Source organism: Diabrotica undecimpunctata, chromosome 6, assembly GCF_040954645.1.
Source record: "Diabrotica undecimpunctata isolate CICGRU chromosome 6, icDiaUnde3, whole genome shotgun sequence".
Taxonomy (NCBI): domain Eukaryota; kingdom Metazoa; phylum Arthropoda; class Insecta; order Coleoptera; family Chrysomelidae; genus Diabrotica; species Diabrotica undecimpunctata.
Window position 1 is genome coordinate 135,895,215 of NC_092808.1, and position 21,491 is coordinate 135,916,705.

At 31.3% G+C, this 21,491-nt stretch overlaps 3 protein-coding genes across 3 annotated transcripts in view; 1 reads left to right on the forward strand and 2 right to left on the reverse strand.

Annotated features, from left to right (window-relative positions):
- Positions 1 to 8,024: 8,024 nt before the first annotated feature.
- On the reverse strand, positions 8,025 to 10,305 carry LOC140442847 (uncharacterized). The gene is made up of 3 exons (XM_072533812.1): positions 10,054 to 10,305; positions 9,459 to 9,587; positions 8,025 to 8,324 (listed from the first exon to the last, which is right to left on the reverse strand). The coding sequence occupies exons 1-3, from the start codon at positions 10,192 to 10,194 to the stop codon at positions 8,229 to 8,231; spliced, it is 366 nt and encodes a 121-aa protein (XP_072389913.1). The 5' UTR covers positions 10,195 to 10,305; the 3' UTR covers positions 8,025 to 8,228.
- Positions 10,306 to 14,125: 3,820 nt separating this feature from the next.
- Positions 14,126 to 14,575, forward strand: LOC140444630 (uncharacterized). Its single transcript, XM_072536394.1, has one exon. It carries the CDS (start codon positions 14,126 to 14,128, stop codon positions 14,573 to 14,575), a length of 450 nt encoding a protein of 149 aa, XP_072392495.1.
- A 1,248-nt stretch (positions 14,576 to 15,823) lies between these two features.
- Ttc30 (tetratricopeptide repeat domain 30) overlaps positions 15,824 to 21,491 on the reverse strand; it is a 34,854-nt gene continuing 29,186 nt past the window's right edge. Inside the window, exons 10-11 of the mRNA XM_072533813.1 lie at positions 19,263 to 19,471; positions 15,824 to 16,087 (exon numbers count right to left, since the gene is read on the reverse strand). Coding sequence (XP_072389914.1) covers positions 15,948 to 16,087; positions 19,263 to 19,471 — 349 coding nt within the window. The 3' untranslated portion in view covers positions 15,824 to 15,947. The remainder of the gene's footprint in view (positions 16,088 to 19,262; positions 19,472 to 21,491) is intronic.

Here is a 21,491-nt window from a genome sequence, read left to right on the forward strand (position 1 = left end):
ATTTTATTATTCTGTTCAGAAATATAAAGTTTTTTAAGTTTGGTGCAATTATAATTGAGAAAATTGATTTTTAAGATGTAAAATTTTGATACGTGTCTCTATCACAAAACTTTAGGTTGAATGAAGATAATAATGTCACATAACATTTAGATATTTTTCGATGTACTTTACAATTAAATTAAATGTTCAAAATGACCACCATTCACTTCTTGACAATAACCGAGACGATTTTGGAGTTCTCGTACAACATTTTGTACGACCTCGGGGGTTATTTTGTTAATTTCTTCCGTTATCCTAACTTTGAAATCAGCAATACTGTTTGGTCTATTAAAATATGCTTTAGATTTTAAATAACCCCATAAGAAGTAATCGAGAGGAATCAAATCAGGGGCTCTAGCCGGCCATTCGATCGTTCCACGTCTTTTAATCCACCTACTGGGAAAAACGTATTTTAAATAATTTCTAACTATACGTGCAAAATGCGGTGGAGCCCCGTCTTGTTGGTAGTAAATAGATCGATCTATTTCATTTGGATGATTAATATCAGGAAAAATCTTCGTAATGTAGGCACTGAAAAGTTAATCAAAAAATCTAGAAAAACCTCACCATCAACTGTGCCCTCAAAAAAATAAGGACCAATAATTTTAATCCGTTAACTAATTTTCGAAACCAAATTCAGATTTTTGCGGGAAGGCACAGATTAAAGCAAAAATCTGAATTTAGCAGGGAAATCACTACGGTTTTCCACATTATTCAGGATCCGCATAACTAAGAGTTTTCTGTGGTAAACTTTAAGGGATCTTATGATGCCCTGATCCGGTTGCAGAACAGATGTGCAATTTGGGGGTAAAAAAGAAGTTGAATGTTTTTTAAACCGTTAACTTTCGGATGGGCTGTACAATTGTCAACAATTAAAAGAATATTTCCATGTCCCAACTCTCTGTCCCACTTCAAAAGTTCGCCACTAAAAATCTCTGCTGCCATCCACGATTTTTTATTAAATTTATATGTGACAGGAAGTTGATTCACACCTCTGAAATATCGTGGTTTTACAGATCGCAGATTACAGTTACCCTTTCTTTTGATAACTTGAATTTGAGGGTCTTATCTGGAGTAAGTTTAAAAAAAAGTCCCAGTTCGTCGGCATTGAAAACATTATCGTAACTGTAATTTTGTCTTATTGTATTGTAGGCCATGACTTCAACCAGTTGTCGGTGACTTTTTTGGAAACACTGTTCACTTCACCGCAAATTTTTCCACACGTAATTTCGTGCCTGGCCTTAAAACGGCTCATCTACCCACTCGATGCTTTAAAATTCTCATCACCACCTAGCGCCTGCGAAAACTGTGTGGCTTTTTCTTGAAGCAGTGGTCCACTTATTGGAACATTCGCAGCCCTGTTTACACAATAAATCGTTTGACCATTGCAGTATCGAGTTCTTTATTAGTTGCGGCACGTATTTTTTTCGATTTACCGAAAAAGACGAACCTACTTCGAAAATCTTGTGTTTATTTTTGAACATGGTAGATAGAGTGGAACTTGAAATTCCTCTTTCACGACAAACTTCTGCTTTCTTCTTACCGTTCTCAACATCTTTAAGGATGTTAATTTTTTCTTCTAAAGTAAATGCTTTTCTTTTAGGAGTCATAGTGACTAGTATCTATGTGACTAGGTAATCTACAACACAACTTTCAAGATTCGAAAGCACAACCAGGAAATAAACGATAAACATCTACGACAAAAACAACTGTGTAATGAAATTCTGGTGAAATTTGTTTCATTTGTCATGTTTTTAAGCCTCTTTACGTAGTTTATTAGGTGCGAATGGTCAAACCCCTACACTGACACTTGTGAATCATAAATTGTAAATTTCCGACAACACAATATCGGTCGGTAGATTAAACAGAAGTTTATTGCGGTCGGCAATTAAATAGAGTATTTATTTATTGCCACGGCGGGTCAAAAACTTAAAAAATCACGTTTTTCGATCTTATTTTCTCTCGGTATAACCAAATTTGCCTCGCTATAGAGGGTTATAGTTCAATAGAAATTTTACGGGACATCTAATGTACCTCGTAATAACCGTGTTCGTTATAGAAGGCTTAATATATTTGTGTGTGTATGTGTGTGTGTGTCTTTTTTATATCTTGTTAATCAATAATTTTGATGTTATTGTCAACTATTTTATGTGGAATCCTTTTTTATTATTATTCTTATATTAAACAGTCTAAAGACTATAATTCTTTCTGCCAATTTTGAACTTGGTTGGATAACGTAAATAAAAACATCGTAAGTTTTACTATGCATCCCAAATAATAAATACACAAATTATTTGTCTAGTGAAAAGCGCATAGTGGTTAAGACTGGAACAAGAGTTTAAAGATAAACATTATTTTGTAATATAATCATCCTACATCGCTGTTTAAAACCACGGAAAATCACCTACAACATTTTTGGATCGAAGCATTAAAATTTAATGTTGGCTTAGTGGAAGTAAATAAAAAAAAACCGAACGTAACGCAAACACAAGTCCCTAGCCGGTTTCGTTCGTTTGTTACTTACTGCATAGATGGTGGAAGTAGTCAGGCTAATTTTTATATAGCAGTCAAGTAATTTTTTTGCTTTTTGAAATTGTCAATATTTATATGCCTTTAAATTTTTTAGAACATTGGATAGTTTATATATAGATATTCAACGTTGTCTTTTATGAAATTAAAACCTCACTGAGCTATGTTTAAATTATTTTCTTTGTGGGAAGTCGTTTATTGTATTGTTTTCTCACAAATCACTGGACATCTTGTCAATTTCTACAACTTTTTTAGAGTGTCAGATATTCATTTGTCTGACATATCACAAATTCTTTATTACTTGATTCTCCTGTTTAGTTTTATCGAATATTATACTTATTTATTTAAAAGTTAAGCCACAAATAACTTTGAAACTAAAACCTCCTTAGGTAAATATAATCTAATGTTAATTTTGTGATTTATGTTATAATAATTATTAAGAAACGTATATAAGAATCAAAAATTCTAATTTGGCATAACGTTTAGATTTTAGAAAAAATTCATAGTACGTAATATTTATATCAGTTGTCGGTAAAAAGACAGCCATATCACAATGCTTGAGAAAAGCACTTCAATATATATTACTTCTATAATGCTTTTTAGCTGTTGTATTGAAGATGTATGTTAATATTTGGAGCTCGTCTTCTGTCTCGGCGATTAATGCGGCGTCGTCTGTATAACATAATATTTGGATTTCTTTGTTTCCCATTCTGCAACAATGACCTTTATGTACTGCTTGTACTATTTCGTCCATTATTATATTAAAGAGAACTGAGCTTAACGTCTCACCCTGTCTGACTCCGCTTTGTACTGGTATACACTGTGTTAGTTTTCCATTTATCTTTGCCTATATTCGATTATGGAAGTAGCTGTTTTCGATGGTTTGTATAATATTGACTGGTATGTACAGTAGGTGTAAGACGTCTTCGATTTTCATGCATTCGAAAGCTTTTGTCAGGTCTTTTCTGTGATTTGCCTTAGTACAAATACGGCGTCTACGCAGGATCTTCGAGATCTGAATCCGTGTGTCGTAAGCTGCGGTGTTCAGTAGATTTATACCTCTATAATTGTTGGGGTCTTCTTGATCTCCTTTCTTGAACATTAGTATCATTATGCTGTTTCTCCATGCGTCTGATATCTTGCAGTGCAATATTAGTTTTTGTATAAGTTTTGTCATCTCTAGGGTTATACTTTCTCCTCTGTATTTTAGAAGCTCGTTGGTTATTAAGTCTAGTCCTGAAAACTATCTCTACTTCCTGAAAACTGATTTCTATTTCGTGTCTTAATTCAGGTACGTTATTGTGTTAATTATTATTTTTCTTTCCTTTAAACAGTTCCGTCAGGTATCTTTTCCATTCGTTTGCTGGTGTGTTATTGTATTCCTTCAATTCTGCCATTTCTTTCCGTTGCTTTCTTATGAATCTCCATTTTTGTTTTTGTGTACTGTAGAATGCTTTTACCCCAGTCTAGAAAAAGAAACAAATGAAAAAAATATTACAGGTATCTGATCGTTTTAAGTCATAGGGGAGAAATAGTTAATGAAAAATACGTATCGAGGTACTGTCAGATCGGCCGTATTTTTTATAAACAAAGGTCATAGTCCGAATTATATCCTATTATTAGAAACTAGAGAAACTATTGTTATGAAGGGACGGTTAATTTGAATTTTCGCAAGATCAAATTCAACAATAATTTTATAGGCTATTTGCAAAAAAAAAAATCTAAATTTTTTTTGCAATATTCAGTAAACGTTAAATAATTTTTGCAATAGTTACCGATTACCACAAGTAACACATTACACCTCAGGCTATTATATTCCTATATAAGTATGCAAAATATCAAACAGATCGGTTTGTCAGTTAAGGAGTTATTGTTAACTGTTTACAACAGATATTAAAACTTTAAACAATTGCTGTCTACAGCAAGCCTCTACAGTTATTCAACAAAAAGCAATGGATGTTGATTCAACAAAGTTGCTCTTTATCAGTTCCTGCAGACACTATATTCTATACCTAGCATACATTTCTGCTTGGAAGGGAGTGAAGTTTTATTCAGTCTAAGTCAAATTAGCCAGACTTTCGCTAAGGCTTACCCTTGGTTTTCCAGTCGACATAGCTCATGTTATGATTAAACATCCTGCAGGTAGGAGAGATGAATAGACAAGTGTAAATACTTACGGTAATGTTTATATATAATCTCGATATTTATCGACCTAAACAAATGTGCCATGATGTGAAATGTTTATAAAAGATGAAATATTTTGTTTTGTTCTTCTAACAATACTGGATTTTGTATTGTTTCGTATATTTCGCTTAATCTAAAGACTTTTATTTTAATCAGTAGTTTATTTTCTCCGAATACTATCATAAATCATTCTACACCCTGTATTCTATGTATGACATATATAATCATAATAGTGATTTATTACATTTGTTAAGGTATTTTTAGCCAAAACTTTCTCCAAGTATGTTTAGCAGGTTTTAACGATTTGGAGCCTCTGGGGAAGTAGACTCTTTGGAGCCTCTTGTTGTACGTTAATGTCGGAAATACTCCATATTTTTGATTTTGGTTGTTCTATTTCATGTAAAAAATTGATATCTTAGGGTAAAAATGAAGTTTTTTGTACAAAAATAGTTAACTAGTCATATTTTTTAAACATGCGTACACGACAACTGATATACTAATTTTAACTTAATTGGACTGATTGTGTAGGTTAGAACATATAACAAAATACGTTTTCTTAGGCTTAAAGTTTGTTTTAGCAGCTAAGAGAAGAATTTTTGACAATATTTAACAAGTTTATTGTGTAAATATTTTAACGGTTATTAGAACTCATATATAGCACAAAATATTGATTTTTGTATTCGCTTTGTATAAAAATGCATGATTATATTTTTTAATACAAAACTTCCACAAATGTATATCTTGTTTTATATTTAGTTAGGAGTTATTAAATATTAAAAAAAAAACATTGTGTTGTTTATTTCACTTCCATTGTCTAAGGTTCCATATGTACTCAAAAACAAAGAAACTAAACTTTATTTGGCATTGACAGATAGAGAATAAATCATTGTCAAGTAACTATTAAAAAAATACTGGGAACCAAATTTTTTTTATAAGTATCCAGAAGTTGATATTATTATAGAACCTCCTTGTTGTAATGAAAAAACAAGTAAAAACTGATTATATGTATAGTTAACTGCTAACGCTTATCAGTAAATCCAAACTAAGGGAAAAAGGTAAAGGCAGTTAAGAGAACGAATTCTATTCATTCCAGTTGCGACATTACCGTATCCCAAAAAAAAATAATTTCAAAATTGTAGACACTAAATTCTAAGAAATGATGATTTGCGATTACCGTTACTGTGTGGCGTACAAAACATTTTTAAAAACGTTAGAGGTAACGCTACTTGTATTAAAAATTTTACATATATATCGAAATGGTATCAAAAAAACTTACGTTCTGTCAAAAATTATCCATATTTTGAAATTTTGCAGCAAGGTCAGTCTTGCACGACGTGGTAATAATGAGTCTGAAGAGTAATTAATAACGATGTTTTTTTAGAACTGCCTGTTCATTTAAAAGATGTACTATTGGCAGACAATACAACAGATATTTCTACACAAACTCAGATTGTATTAGTCCTTCGTTATTTTTTAGCGAAAATATACATGAATTAGGTATTTCGAAGTTTTTCAAAATCGGTAAGTCAAGATGCTTTAGGATATCAACCTGTATTTTAGAACAAATTAATCCTATTTTAAAAGGCACACCCGAGAAATTAATTAGACTTATAATGGTGCTGCTGTAATGTTTGGACAGTTGCAGGGAGTTAATATTAATATCTGAGAAATATACCTTCACACCGATTTAAGAAATTATGGCAAAATGAGATGTCAAGTAGTCATAGCGTCCATATATTTTTAGTCGTGATTTGAAAATCACGATGGGATTTTTACTCTAGAGCGATACAAATTATATTTGAAAATCTAGACAGGATTCTGGAATGTTTTGAGTCCAGAAATCATAAAATATATAACATGGAGACCACTTTTTAAGCTGCCAGTTTGGACAAATGGTTTAATGATCCCACATTTCAGTACTGGTTGGATTTCTTTTATAAAATAATGCCACATGTCGACACATTATTAAACCAACTGCAGAAAATTTGAAACAGGCTCTGAAATTGTCATATGCTTTTAACAGTTTAAATAGTTAAACAGCCTTACGCTGTAAAGGAAAACATGCTAGAATCGACAGAGACTGATGCAAAATAAGAACTTAAATTTATCTGAAAGAAAAACTTGTGACACTATTATATTTTAAATTCAGGAGCGTTTGGCTTTTAAAGGTCACCTGTCTCTGGTGCAAAGTTGTTTCAAAGAGAAAATTATGAACATTATAGAAAGAAACTAGCTTTAGAAAACATCGATATCCCCTAAAATGTATTTCCAATTATTGAAACAAGTACAAGAAAATGTAATCAGTTGCTTACATACTTTAAATTTGATAGGGTCATATGATTTGGACTTTATATATTGTGAAATAAGTAAAGTTTTTATTATTTTAATAACGATGAAACACTGATAACGCTTGCCAGGTTGTCCATCGAAAAAATTTAGTTGTAGAAATTGCTGATTTTAACGAAAATGTGATAGGCAGGTTCATCTCCGATAAAAACAGAAGAATTGAGTTTTATTTTAAGAAGTAGGCCTTGTAAGTACCTATTTATTATTTTTATTCTCGAATTACCTTCCCCTGAACAAAATTATCACCTGTCGTCACTGTATATAAATAAACTAAAACATGATAAAATACTTCTCTATGTTGCATCAGTATCCTGTAATTAATACAAATATTCCTCTTGTCAGAGAAATAAAGTGACAACATGTCTCATCCTTTAATTTACTCGATATACTAGATACCATTACCATACCAATAAGAAGTTAGATTGTTCAGTACCATTAGCGACAAATGTTATTTTGCTCCATTTTTTCCAGTCACTTGCTTTTTCTCTCTAGTCTCTCATGCCTGTTTCTGATGTCTTGCTTTATGCTTTCAACATTTCTTCTTATCCTCTTCTTTTTTTCCCCATTTCTCCCCCCTTCAGTATTGTTGTGAACATTTTGTATAATATGAACAAGCCACCTAGATCTTGGGGCTCATATTTTTGCTGTAAATATTGGTTTTCCATACATTCTCATTACTTCTTTATTTGTTGGCCTTCTCCAAATATTCTCTGCTGTCTGTATTTTTCTGAGCACCTTTCTTTTCTTCCTTTGATAATCCACATTTCGCTGACATACATTACTGTGGGTTTGATTACTCTCTCATAGACTCAAAGTTTAGCTGTTCTTGACACTGCTGAATTTAGTGACCCTACTCCTATGTTCCCTCTTATTAATCTTTTGCATAAGACAAATATGTTCTAATATATAAAATAGTAACTAGTAAAGGGTTTTATAAAAGTTTATTAAATCATATCAATTACTGTGTAACAGCTCTATAAGAACTTCAAATGACAATATTACACTAAACCACAAAATGGAATCTCATGAAAGTAAATAAAATAAATATTGAAGTTCAAATGAGTGTGCTGTTCATACTTGTCAAAATATACCAATTAAAATAAAGATAATTGTTATAAGGAGTATCACATTTAGGAATTAGTAGCTTCCTCTGCTGTAGGTGAGGATGACCAAGTTGGATCTGTTACACCATGTAGGACACATTCCACTGGACATCTTCCATTACTCTGAAATAATTAGAAAAAAAAATTAGATACTACTTTGAAAACAAAAATTTGATACAACTATATACAAAAATTAAAGCAGACTAAAAGATATTGTTATTGCACAGGTGTGCAAATTTATCTTGCAAACATTGCAGATAAATTAATTTCTTTTGAACTCTATAGGTTAGGCAAATAAAACATAATAAAAACAGCCCATTGGCAATTCTGAAGAATTGTTGGGAAACTTAACATAACCTAATGAAAGGTCAGAGACAGAAACTGGTCCTGCTGACTTTTAATATAACATATTTATCATCACTTAGCATGTATATTTCATAATAAATTAACATTAGAAAAATCTAAATGTGATAGATCAAAACTCAACACAGAAACTGATATTAATAACTTTTACTTTAACATTGAAGATAGCTACAAAAGAGCTGTCAATTAAATTCACAAAACAAATTTTTGACTTTTGACTGTGTTGTCATGTCTTTATAATGTATTTGTTGTAGGCTTCAATTACAAATAGAGAAGCTTTCAAAAATACATTTTTATTATATTATTATATGAATTATGCAATTTTTTTTATATACTATATGAACGAATAAATACTCGTTTCTTCTCATATTAATTGCAGTTAATTATTACAACATTTTTTTGGCATTTGCCTCTGATAATAAGCTGATAGATTTGGCAATCCTCAAACCACCAGTTGCCAGATTGTTACAGATGGTCACCAGATGTCTGTGGAAAGTACCTGAATACTATTCTTAATATTTTTTGAAAGAATTTCTTTTTTACTGTTAGTTTGTTAACGTTCTATTGGATTTTTATTATTTATAAATCAGATGCTCTTTCCCGATTTATTAAAAAAACATGGCAACACAGTCAAACGCCAACATTTCGTTCTTTAATTGACAGCTCAATTATAGCTATCTTCAATGGGACCAAATGTGAAAATCATCCCTTTTAATGCGAATAGTATTTATTTCTGACATCAAGTAGCATATGTTTTTTTATTTTAAATTACTGTTTGAATAATATGCATAAATATGAAAGGACTTGAAAGTTCATCTAGGAATCCTTGAAAACTACCAGTTAATTTAGAGCATTTATTGTCCTCTAAAATTAAAAAAAAAACTAAATACTTACATGGTACATTCTATGAGTTTTGATTACTGCCTTTGATGATCTAATTTTGTGTACAAGATTATATTGAACTTCTAACCTTAGGATGCACTGTAGACATATTGTTTTTGGTAAATTGTCGTATTTTTTGAGCTGAAATATAAAGAAATAATATAAAATTAGAAAGCAAATATTTTCTTTTTATTAATGATAAGTATATGAAATTTATGGAAACAATATTTGCGTTACTCATTTTTAGTGGCAAATTAAAATCTCATTAAACCTTGGACCACTTATTAGTACCTTCAATTTTTTATATAGAAATAGAAGACATAAACAACTAAAATTTTAAACTTAAACTAATAAAATAACTACTTAAATATAATAAGTATAAAAGTATGGCAATAAGGGAATTAACTAATACAGTAAGATACAAGAAAATAATAGAAACTATGTAATTAAAAATGCATATAAGTTATTTGATCCATCAGCTTAATTATCATTAAAACTCAAGAAAGGTCAAATCCTTGCATCTTTTTAAACATACATTAAAAGACTCCTTTTCTAATTTTAAAAACAAAACGTAGTGAAAGTGTATTAAATACAAAAATGTACTTACTGTAATTGGTAAGTATTCAAGTTTCTTTAGTAAATCTAATTTTCTGGCCCTTTCAGTGTATAGATGGACTACAACTTTTTTCTGCTCTGAACAGAGTCTACATATAAAACCAGTCACTATAGCTTTGGCTGTACTGCCCATTACTCACTATTGCAATTTTAATAATTCTTGAGCAAACTTATAAACAAAATCCGAATCTCACCCTCACCTTTTTTTATTAAGACAGCTGTCAATGCTGTCAGCTGATAGCTTACTTTTGTATATCAATAACCTTTTAGGCATTTTTTGTTATTCTCTAATTTGATGTTAATTTTTTCTTTAAAATTTGTTTTGGACACTAATGGATATATGAACAATAAATTATTAAGTTTTATTAGTATTGTTTAATTTTCTTTTATTACTTCACTTTAATTTTATCTATTAGTAAATAAATTCGAAGACGTCCATTGGTTGCGTAGACATTTCGATTTGACATATTGACATTAACATTTAACATGAGAACACAGTTTATGTTGATGTAAACAATTTATTCTATCCAAATTAACAAAAAAATGAGTGATATTGCTAAAAAACTGGAAGAATATCGTAAAAATAAACTTAAAAACAAAACACAACAAGAAGAAACGGAACAGGTGAAATAATTTTGAACATTTTTAAATTGTACTTGCAGATAAGTTCTTATTAGTGACTACGAACATAACGATGAGATAAGCATATTCATTTTTTAAGACAAGATTCGAAATTTTACCTTTCTTGTTTAACTACTTGACATCTAAACTGTTTAATTTTAATTATACTTAATATACTCGGTTCAGTGATTATTCACGTTGAAGAAATTTTGACTGTACGTCACAAGTGGTTGGAAGTTACTATACAACCAAGCATACGTACCCGTAGCGTATATTAATTCGATTCGTATATCATATCATGATACTATGATTAAGAAGATAAGATATTGCGCATAAGTCGTGACGTAATTGGAGAGTTGCACGTTCGTAATGTCAGTTTTTTGTGTGTCAATAAATAATCTTTAATAAATAGTTTGGAGATATCCTTTTATGTACGATTATTGTAATTATTAAACCTTTATTTAATATTATTTTGCTAATTGAATAATTTCATCACATAATGCATAAAAATCCCATTTAACTTTAACAAGAATTCAAATTCTACTCTCCAATGACGGCATGCGCGAACACGACCGATTTTGTGCTACGGGAAGATTCTATCTTGTTATTCATATTATCATGTATCATATATAGCATTTTTCATATAAAAATGCTTGCACGTCATTCAAGATTTACGACGTCAGAACCCCACAGCGTTGCCAAAGCGTCAGAATAGTTAGTAAGTGAGGAATTTTTAAAATGTCAACTATTTGTCAAACTATTATATTATTATTAACAATAAATTCACTTAGTTTTAAGACTGCTGCAACACACTAAAATCCATTAGAAAACATTTTAATACAAAATTATATATTCTAAATTTTAAACTTACCTCTTTTAGGGCCTTAATAAACAACAATAATTAGTTTTTAAAGCTATTAATCTAATTTTAATATGTATTTATAAATACAATTTATTAATATATATTATGATCAAATTGTGCAAGAAATCAAAACATAAACAAAACTCTTGCTCTCAAAAACCGGCAACACTATACACTTTTGCCACACGCTGAACTGTCAATAAAATTTGAAATATACCTGTATCAGTTGCGTACAATTGTCTAATCTATTTAATTAAAATTATTATTTTGTGGAATATTAGACTTAAAGATTTATTTTATAAAATTAGTATTATTAATAATAACAAATGTATTTGGTTATTTAATCAATATAATTCTAAAGTTTCCAATATATTGTTCTGAAGCTATTTTCTTGTGGCATTTTAAAGTAATTACTATTTAAATGGGAATAAGCCACAATTAAAGGTTAAAGTACGTTTATTGACGTTTCAATTTCCACTTCGGAAATCGTTCTCAAAATACAAACATTAGTAAATTGATTTACTATTTTTATATTTAAATATTTTTCTGATTATTACACCATGTTGGCGCCTATGAAAGATCGAGCAGTTCCGTATGGGTTTCGTATTATTAGCTGTGTTAGGAAAATTTGAACTCTAAGGTTGACGTTCTGGAAATTTTAAATATAAGTGACGTCACTTGATATAAATTGTGACTTGCAAGCATTTTTATATGAAAAATGTTATATATACCTAATAATCGTGTAATAATACGATTTAGTTCTTTTTATACAAATATTGAAAATAAAGGAGAAAATAGAGCAAAAAAGAAAAATGAATGTCTTTACCTCAAATGAAAATTGTTTTCCTATTCCCTGAATTTAAGTTTAATCCTCTTGTTTAAAACTGGTGATGTTTCAAATTTGTCTTCAAATTTTTAAATAAAGCATAACTGTAAAATTCGTTACTATGTTATTTAATTATTATTCTTTGAAACTGAGTAATTTTGGCATTTCAGATCTTTTATTAAAATATTCTGTTTCAGGAACTCACTGAAAATCTGATCAAAGATATAGATTCGGATATTGTTACTAGCTCGGAAGAAACTGAAGAAGTAGTTGATGACACAATACATTGCTGCTCTCTAGTTCAGTTCTTATATTATGGATTATGTTTTGCATTTTGGATTATTCTTTATGCCATTTTCATTAAACTTCAGTTCGGAACAGTTTTCTTTTTAGTCTCATGTTTAGTGGCAATGTACGTGAATACCAGGACAAGGCCGAAGAAAAAAGGAGAGGTTAGTGCATATTCGGTTTTTAATAAAGACTGTAAAAGTATTGACGGAACTTTAAAGGCCGAACAGTTTGAGCGAGAAATTAGATATGGTCCAAATGTTGTGCGATAACCCGAAATTAGATGGAGCTGGGACTTAGAGATTAAATGAATTTAAGCTCAATTTATAGTTTTATAAAGATATTTATTAATTATTACTGGTGTTTTATTTATATCACATTTGAAGTTTTTAGCATTTAGTTGCGTATCTACGAGTCACGAGACACCCGTAAAAATGAGAGCAATTAAATGCCATACTCATTTTTATTTCTTTAGGTTCATAAGAACGCCTTTTACGAAAAGTTGAATACAACAAGGTTCTTTATAGCAGAAATTTGACATTTAAAATAGCTCTAAAAATGTGATTAATTAAATCTTACGTATACAGTGTCCTGTTCCACGGTTCGTAGACTTACTACGGTTGCCTCTTACGACTGGGGTGGGGATGCTTGAGTTACGTCACCAGAGTACACAAGAATACAAAACCCATTTATTCGCGATTGAAACTGAATGTAGAGGGCAGGTCGATTGCAGTGTTGATTGGTTGAAGGGGAAGAATTACGTCACGTGAGTACAGTTTCGGGCTTAATGTTCATTGGTTAGGCGGAAGAGGCAACCGTAGTAAGTCTACGAACCGTGGTCCTGTACTATGCAGTCGAACCGTGGACGCTCAATATGGAGGGGATAAGAAGACTTATGTAGTCCACCATACCACTGGACAGATCAAAGCGGAAAAACTTTAAAGAAACCAATTTCTAAGGATAAAAGGCTGATTGTTGTTCATGCTGGAGGAGAGAGTGGATTTGTACCTAACGCACTGTTAATTTTTAAATCAGGTACATGTTACAGATGAGATTTGATTTAGACAATTAAAAAGTCAATTTTAATAACAATAATGTAAGCCATAATTATTTTCATAATAAATCACATTCTATTGGGCCGTCTATGAAACTAATATCGAGGCAAAGGTTTTCGGCAAAAAGTTTTTGTTAACGCAAAATTGACTAAAAATAAAAATATACAATGAATATTTTAATCGCCGAAAATTCCTCTAAAATAATTTGTACAATAATTTCATGATATTTATGCTTTCAGGATCCAAGAGTGGCGACTATCATAACGATATGAACCACCTTAATTTTATGAAGTGAGTCAGAAGTCAGCTTATACCTAACTTACCTAAAAATTCGGTCCTGGTAGTTGATAACGCATCCTACCATAATGTACTAATCGAAAAAAATGTAACGTCTGCGAGCCGTAGGGATATTATGGTAAAGTGGTTACAAGAAAAAAGTATTCCCTTTCAAGAAAAACTAACAAAACCGGAATTATATAAAATTATACAAGCCAATAAACCACGTTTTCCACCAGTTTGTGCATTAGATTATGAGCTTGGACAACACGGACATCAAGTACTTCGCTTGCCTCCCTATCATCCGGAGTTAAACCCTATCGAAAAAATATGGGCTTTGGTAAAAGGTAGAGTGGCCCCTCATAATACAACATTTAACATAAATGATATTGAAAATATAACAAGAATAACATTTTCAGAAGTGTTAATAGAAGAGTGGGCTAGAATATGTAAACACGTACAAAAATATGAAAACACTCAAATCGCAAAAGAACATTTATTGGACTCTACGCTGGACCACTTACAATTTTTTATTAATACTGGTTCATCCGAAGAAAGCCTTTCTGATAATAAAGATAGTGATTAAAATTCCGGAATAGACGTGTTTTTGTGTGATATTCCTTTGTCATATAACGAAACATATAAGTCTTTACAATCATTACTGTTTAGAAAATAAATATATTATTTAATTAGTTAAAATAAATTACTTATTATTTTTTTGTGTTATTGAAACCCTTCCTTTCTTCCTGGCAATGTTAATAATTTGTAAGTATTGACGAATTTTTTATTTATTAAAGTACTCCTACCAGTTTACTTATTATTTTATCGAATGTCTGACTATAAACTTCATAAATATTAAAAACTATAAAAATAAAAATTGACAAATTCATTCTCACTTTAATTGAATAAACTTATAAAAATTTATTTTAAAGCTACCAGTACTCCTAATAGTTTACTCATTATTTTATCGAATGCCTGACTATAAACTTAATAATTATTAAAAACTATAAAAATAAAAATTGACAAATTCATTCCCACTTTAATTGAATATACTTATAAAAATTTATTTTAAAGCTACCGGTTTCCGTCCGCCACTGGTAGAAACGGCCCGCCCGTCTGCGCGAAACACTACGTCACATTCCCAAACTAAAGTTTGTCGGACTTTAATTCATTAAACATGTGGACAGATAGGATTTTGAGGATCTAATGGGTGGATCACGTTACGAACGTTGCAGTGTTTAAAACAACTAATAAAGAAAAATAAGTTGAAAGGACAATAAAAAAGAAAACTGCAATATCTCGGCAAAAAATACAGCATCTTGCGGCTCATAATCCAAGGCAAAATAGAGGGCAAAATGGGTGTAAGAAGAAGACGAATACTTTGACTGACAAATGTTAGAGAAGGATATGGTTGCAGCTCAACAACTCTTTAAAGCAGTTGCTTCGAAAGTTAGAGTGTGTTCACGTCACTATCTATTTTAAGTTTATTTCATGAATTTTTTCTGATACGGCAACATAGCCGCGTATGCAGATATTATGCCATATGTGAAGCCTGGAAGAGTCCCTAAAAGCACCCCAAGACGACAGCACTCAAATACGAGACGAGATCGGTGATACAGCATTCAGAGCGAGCGGACATAATACTTATTAGCGTTCATATATTCATGTAGTGTAATTCAAAATAAAGTCAGTTTTTCACACGGAGTTTGATTATTTACCAGCGGCACTCGCGAAGTGCAAAACAAGTCATTTACAGAGTGGCTATGATGATTGTGAGTTTCCGTGGTGGAGATGGCCCTTTAAGAAATAATTGATCTAATATATACCTATTTATTTAATCGTATCTCATTCTAATTTATATCAAACATAATAGAATAACACTATTTGCTATAATTTGTATCTACATATATAGAGCAGAAAAATATTTCTTTCAATCATCGACTATTTATGAATATTCATTATGATTCCACATTGAATAATCGAATTAGGAGGCATTTTATTTTTCTGGCTTCATACGTAACGGTCTCTTTTCCATTCGGTACTTCGTTAGCTTCTAAGAAAGAATTATATACTACTGTTCTGACAGTCTTCCCATAAACTAAAAAAAGAATAAATAAATCGTATTTGTGTAAGTTAGCAGCCAATTAGTAGATTTACTGCAATAGTTAGTAAAGTATAACTTCAAACTAATTAATAATAATCAGTATGGACCCACAGCAGAAATTTTTTCATCATTTTAAAATAATTTATTTACACCGAGATAGGTGAAAATTTGGGGTAAATGGAAATCATGAGCTTTAAAAATATTTAAATGCGTATGTTATCCATCATCTATTGAGAAATAGCGCAAAGAACCGCTTACTTTATGAATACATTTAGTACCTATATATAGAATAAAAATAGTGAAGGTCAAGCTTTTGATAAGGTTTGGCATAAAGGACTTCTTTATAAAATTAAACAAATATTACCACCATTCTTTCGAATACTTACATCATACTTGGAAAACCGACAGTATAGAACGAAAGTAAATGGAGAAATATCCAAAATGCATCCCATTAAGCCGGAAATTCCACAGGGCAGCGTCCTGGGACCTTTATTATATATATTATATACGTCTGATCTACCAACTTCACATAACGTAACAATTGGCACATTTGCAGATGACACAGTAGCACTTACAAGTCACAAACACATTAAAATAGCTACACAACAACTTCAAGACTATTTGTATGAGCTTGAAAACTGGCTAAAACAATGGACAATAAAAATAAATGAAAATAAGTCAACCCACGTAACTTTCACTTTACGACGAGAAACACCACCACCAATATATATAAACAATGAGGAAATACCCAGGATTAAAACAACCAAATACCTAGGGCTACACCTGGACCAAACCCTGTGTTGGAAAGAACACATCACCAAAAAAAGAAAACAAATACAACTAAGACAAAAAGAAATCAATTGGTTAATTGGAAAAAACTCCAAGCTGTCAATAAATAATAAAATTCTAATTTATAAAACAGTTATCAAACCAATATGGACATATGGCATAGAGCTGTGGGGCTGTAGTAGTAAATCTAATATTGCTATTATGGAAAGATGCCAATCAAAAATCTTAGAGCAATTGTTGATGTACCGTGGTACGTAACCAACCAAAGAATCTATGAGGATCTCAATATCTCAACAGTGAAAGAAGTATACCAGCAAAAGAAATTACAATACACTCAAAAAGTGAACACACACTCCAATCCATTAATTTCCGCAATACCTCAACATCGAGTTATCAGAAGACTAAAGCGACGTTGGCCAACAGACCAGTAACGTGGACCCGTGATTCTCTCACTGGAGGGGACCACATCACGCCAGAACCAAGGGACAGGACCTAAACTCATCACATTAACTTATAGAATACATTGTTTTATTCTGATTGTTAATTTATTAGTTATAATAAAAAAAACATTTATAGAACAAAAAAGACTAAAGTGGTATGGACATGTAAGAAGAACTAGCGACAGCAGATGGATAAAGAGAATAACCGAATGGAGCCCCATAGGAAGGAGGAAAAGAGGACGACCCAGAAAATCCTGGAGGAACAAAGTAGACGATGCCATGAGTAAGAGAGGACTAAACGATGGAGAATGGGGACAACAGAGAGAGAGATGGAAACGGTTAAGCGAGGGAAGGCAGTGAATACTGTAGAAGCTCTGAATATATATATATATATATATATATATATATATATATATATATATATATATATATATATATATACTAGGTCTTGAAGGTAGAATATTCAGTGCAAAGGGTTCTATTTACATGTTAGTGGCAATTTGATACATTTTGTACTAGGCTATAGTGTGTTCTGATTTCTCATCAATAAAGTTTTAAACAGACTAGTGAGGTTAAATTTATTTTCTGCTTGATGTTAAATGAAGTTTTTGCTGTTAGAGGAGCAGACGGTTCTATATATAATTTTATACCAAAACTTTAAATGAATCGTAAACAGAAATGTCTGAAATTTATTTTGCTCTATTAATTTACATGAATGATAAAATGCACTGCGATATTCTGATGATCTACTAAACTTTAAATTTGCTCTCCTGTAAAATTTACGATTTGTAACTTAGAACCCTCTAGTTCTCACGTCTCGACATGGCAATGCCAGGCTCCACATTGCAGGGACTGTTTTTAACTATCTTCGGGAATGTGCATGAAGTTAAATAGTTGGAAGTTTGAATAACTCGATTAAAAATGCTTGGATTAAACTGAAACGACAATTGAAAAATTCCACACTATCTAACTAGTGAGATCTCAAACGTATTTTGATAGAAGTGTGAGGTTTAATTAAAAGAAAGTTTTATTGGTGACCGAATAAAAATTATGCCCGACTAATATAGGCAGTTTTATGACCAAAAATTTGTAATACTAAATGTGTATATAGAGTGATGAGTGCCTTAAGAACCGGCAAAATAACGCAAAAGATAGAAAACATAATACGTTGTGAAATAAAAAGAGATGAAAGTAGTAGAGGTGGGAAATTATCGATAGAAACCTCTAATTTACATTACATTACATTAGCACTATCGATAGTTTCCCACCTTTAGACGTTAGCTTATGAGCTAGTTGACTTCAGTCATAATATTACAAGTACGACGTCGAACATTAACATTTTTTAAATTTCGTATAAAGTAAAAACTGATTGAAGGCAATAAAGCAAATGTAAGTAAACAGTTTAATTAGTAGTAATTTGATAAATACAGAATAACAAGGTATGATAATTCTGTATTGAGAAGAGTGTATGCGACGTCTCAAATCACAGTTTATTATTGATCAATACTTTAATTTTGGATAAAAACATACTCGTACTTGAACTGTTTTTACTTACATTACGTGATACGTATTACTATGACTGAAGTCAATCAGCTCATAAGCTAACGTCTAAAGGTGTGAAACTTTCGATAGATCTAATGTAATGTAAAGTAAATTATAGGTTTATATCGATAATTTCTCACCTCTACTACTTGCATCTCTTTTTATTTCACAACGTATTATGTTTTCTATCTTTTGCGTTATTTTGCCGGTTCTTAAGGCACTCATCCCTGTATATGTTAGACTAAATATAATGTTATGTAAATATAAAGTTATACTAAGTATATCAGATCTAAGAAAAAATCAGCTGTATGAACACTATTCAATTTTCACTACGAATGGAATAACTGTGTTACAATTTTTTTATTTTTCATTACGTTTATATATCCAATATTACTTACATTCACAACTTTCCAAAAAATTAATGCATTCTTCAATAATACTATCTTTTAAAACAATCATATGTTTGGCAAGATTTTCGATAAGACTGCAAAAACAAATCTTAACGTAATACCATGTATCGGTGCCTAGTTTTTTATCGTACGGTTCTAGAGATTTTATCACTCTTGATATTCCAAATTCATAATTTCCTTTAGAACAATAAAGGGTCCTAAAAATAAATAATAGGATAAAATATACACACATGTCCAAAAGTTTGGAATACGTACAAATAATATATCTACGCCTATGGTGGTTTTAAAACTGTTGTTGATATTCATTCTAGAGCGTTTTTAAATGAAAAGAATAAAAAATTTGAATCGTTTTTGTATGATTTTGGTCACATTCAACTGATTAGTGTATTTACACATTATTTCAGTCTTTGTTTAAATTTGAATTGAGCCGTTTAAAAATGCCTAGAAACGTGATATCTCATTTTGACAGATCTAGATTAACGGCTTTGTGTACAACAGGGCTCTAGTCAAAGTTATATAGCGAATATTGTTGATGTTACTCAGAGTGCTGTATCGAGAATTAAAAAAAAATTCCAAGATACAAATGACGTCAAGGATCGTCCCAGAAGTGGTAGAAGTCAATATACAACTGCAGCACAAGACCGGCAAATAACATTGATAGCTAGTAGAAATCGTCTGGAATCTACAAGTGGTATATCCAGATAAATTTCTAAGCTTCAAGGACTGAATATTTTACGACAAACAATAACACGCAGACTAAATGCGGTAAATTTGTATCGTAGAAGACTGCTACGTGTTCCTAAACTAACCTACCAACACAAAATAGTAAGGATGCAATGGGCTAGAGAAATGGTGCACCATGGTCCTAACTGGAATGACGTGATATTCTCTGATGAGTCAAAAAGTGGCTAACTAGAAACAGCCCAACCGCTTGTCCCATTTGAAGGTGGCAGTATTATGGTTTGGAATGGTATTATGAGTGGTACACGGACGCCACTGCTGGTTCTGGAGAGAAGAGTCACTGGTGCTGTGTACATCGAGGAAGTTTTAAATCCTGTCGTACGTCTATTCCGAGGAGCAGTAGGTGATGAATTTGTGTTTATGCATGACAACGCACCTCCTCATCGAACATCAGCAGTACAAAATTTTCTGGAAGAAGAAGGAATATCTACATTACAGTGGCCCTCGAATTCCCCCGACATGAAAGTTATTGAACATGTTTGGGACATTCTCAAAACACGCATCAAGAAGCGAAACAATCCCTCTATTACACTTCGAGAACTAAAAGCTGCTACTCGTGAAGAATGGGAGAGAATTCCGCAAGGCCAGCTCGACCAGTTAATCGGCAGAATGCCAAATCGCCTACAAGTATGCGTACAGGCAAATGGAGGAAATACTAATTAATAGTTTTATTAAAAATTATTTTTTTCTATACTAATTTATTTTTAAATGTAAGTTGTACATTATAAGTTTTTCACTCCAAGAGAATAAATAATTTTTTTGCATATCATTTATCTGGTGTTGAGATTCATTTAGTATTGTTGAGAATTGAAACAAAATGATGTTTAACTATTCAGAAGAGTTTATACATAAAAATCAATAAAAAAATGAAATATTGCAATATTCCATACTTTGGACATATGTGTATTATTCATATATGATTGGTTAAAAATGTTGTACCCAAATCTTGTAGTGTAATGACAATTCCTCTGATTGATTCGCTACTTCGGTTTTATTTGCCATGGCATGCTAACACATAATGTAGATTTTCATAAACAAATTTTAAACCGTTTTCGGTTTTATTTTATAACTTTAACACCCCGTTTCTTTAAAGTTTTTTGGTGCACTTTTGCATATAGGTAAGTTAGGCAAATTCGACTTTTCATCCTAAAATTTCTTGGTATAATTTATGAACAATCTTGTTGTGACACACTGTATAACATTGATAAATATAGAGTCAAAATCTACAGATAAAGCTAAAGAAAACTTGGTAATTGCCGAATGTCAAGAAGTGGGCATACTCTGCATGACGTTATAAATTTTCATAGAAAGTAAGAAATTACTGCAGCACAAAAAAGCACTTCTAATATCTCTAAAACACGACGGAAATTTGATTTTTGGATTATGCGACATATGAAAAAGCTATGCTTTGTTGCTCTGTGATGATCAAAAAGAAGTCAGACAACCTGTCAATGGAAATATGGTTTGGTTCAGAAA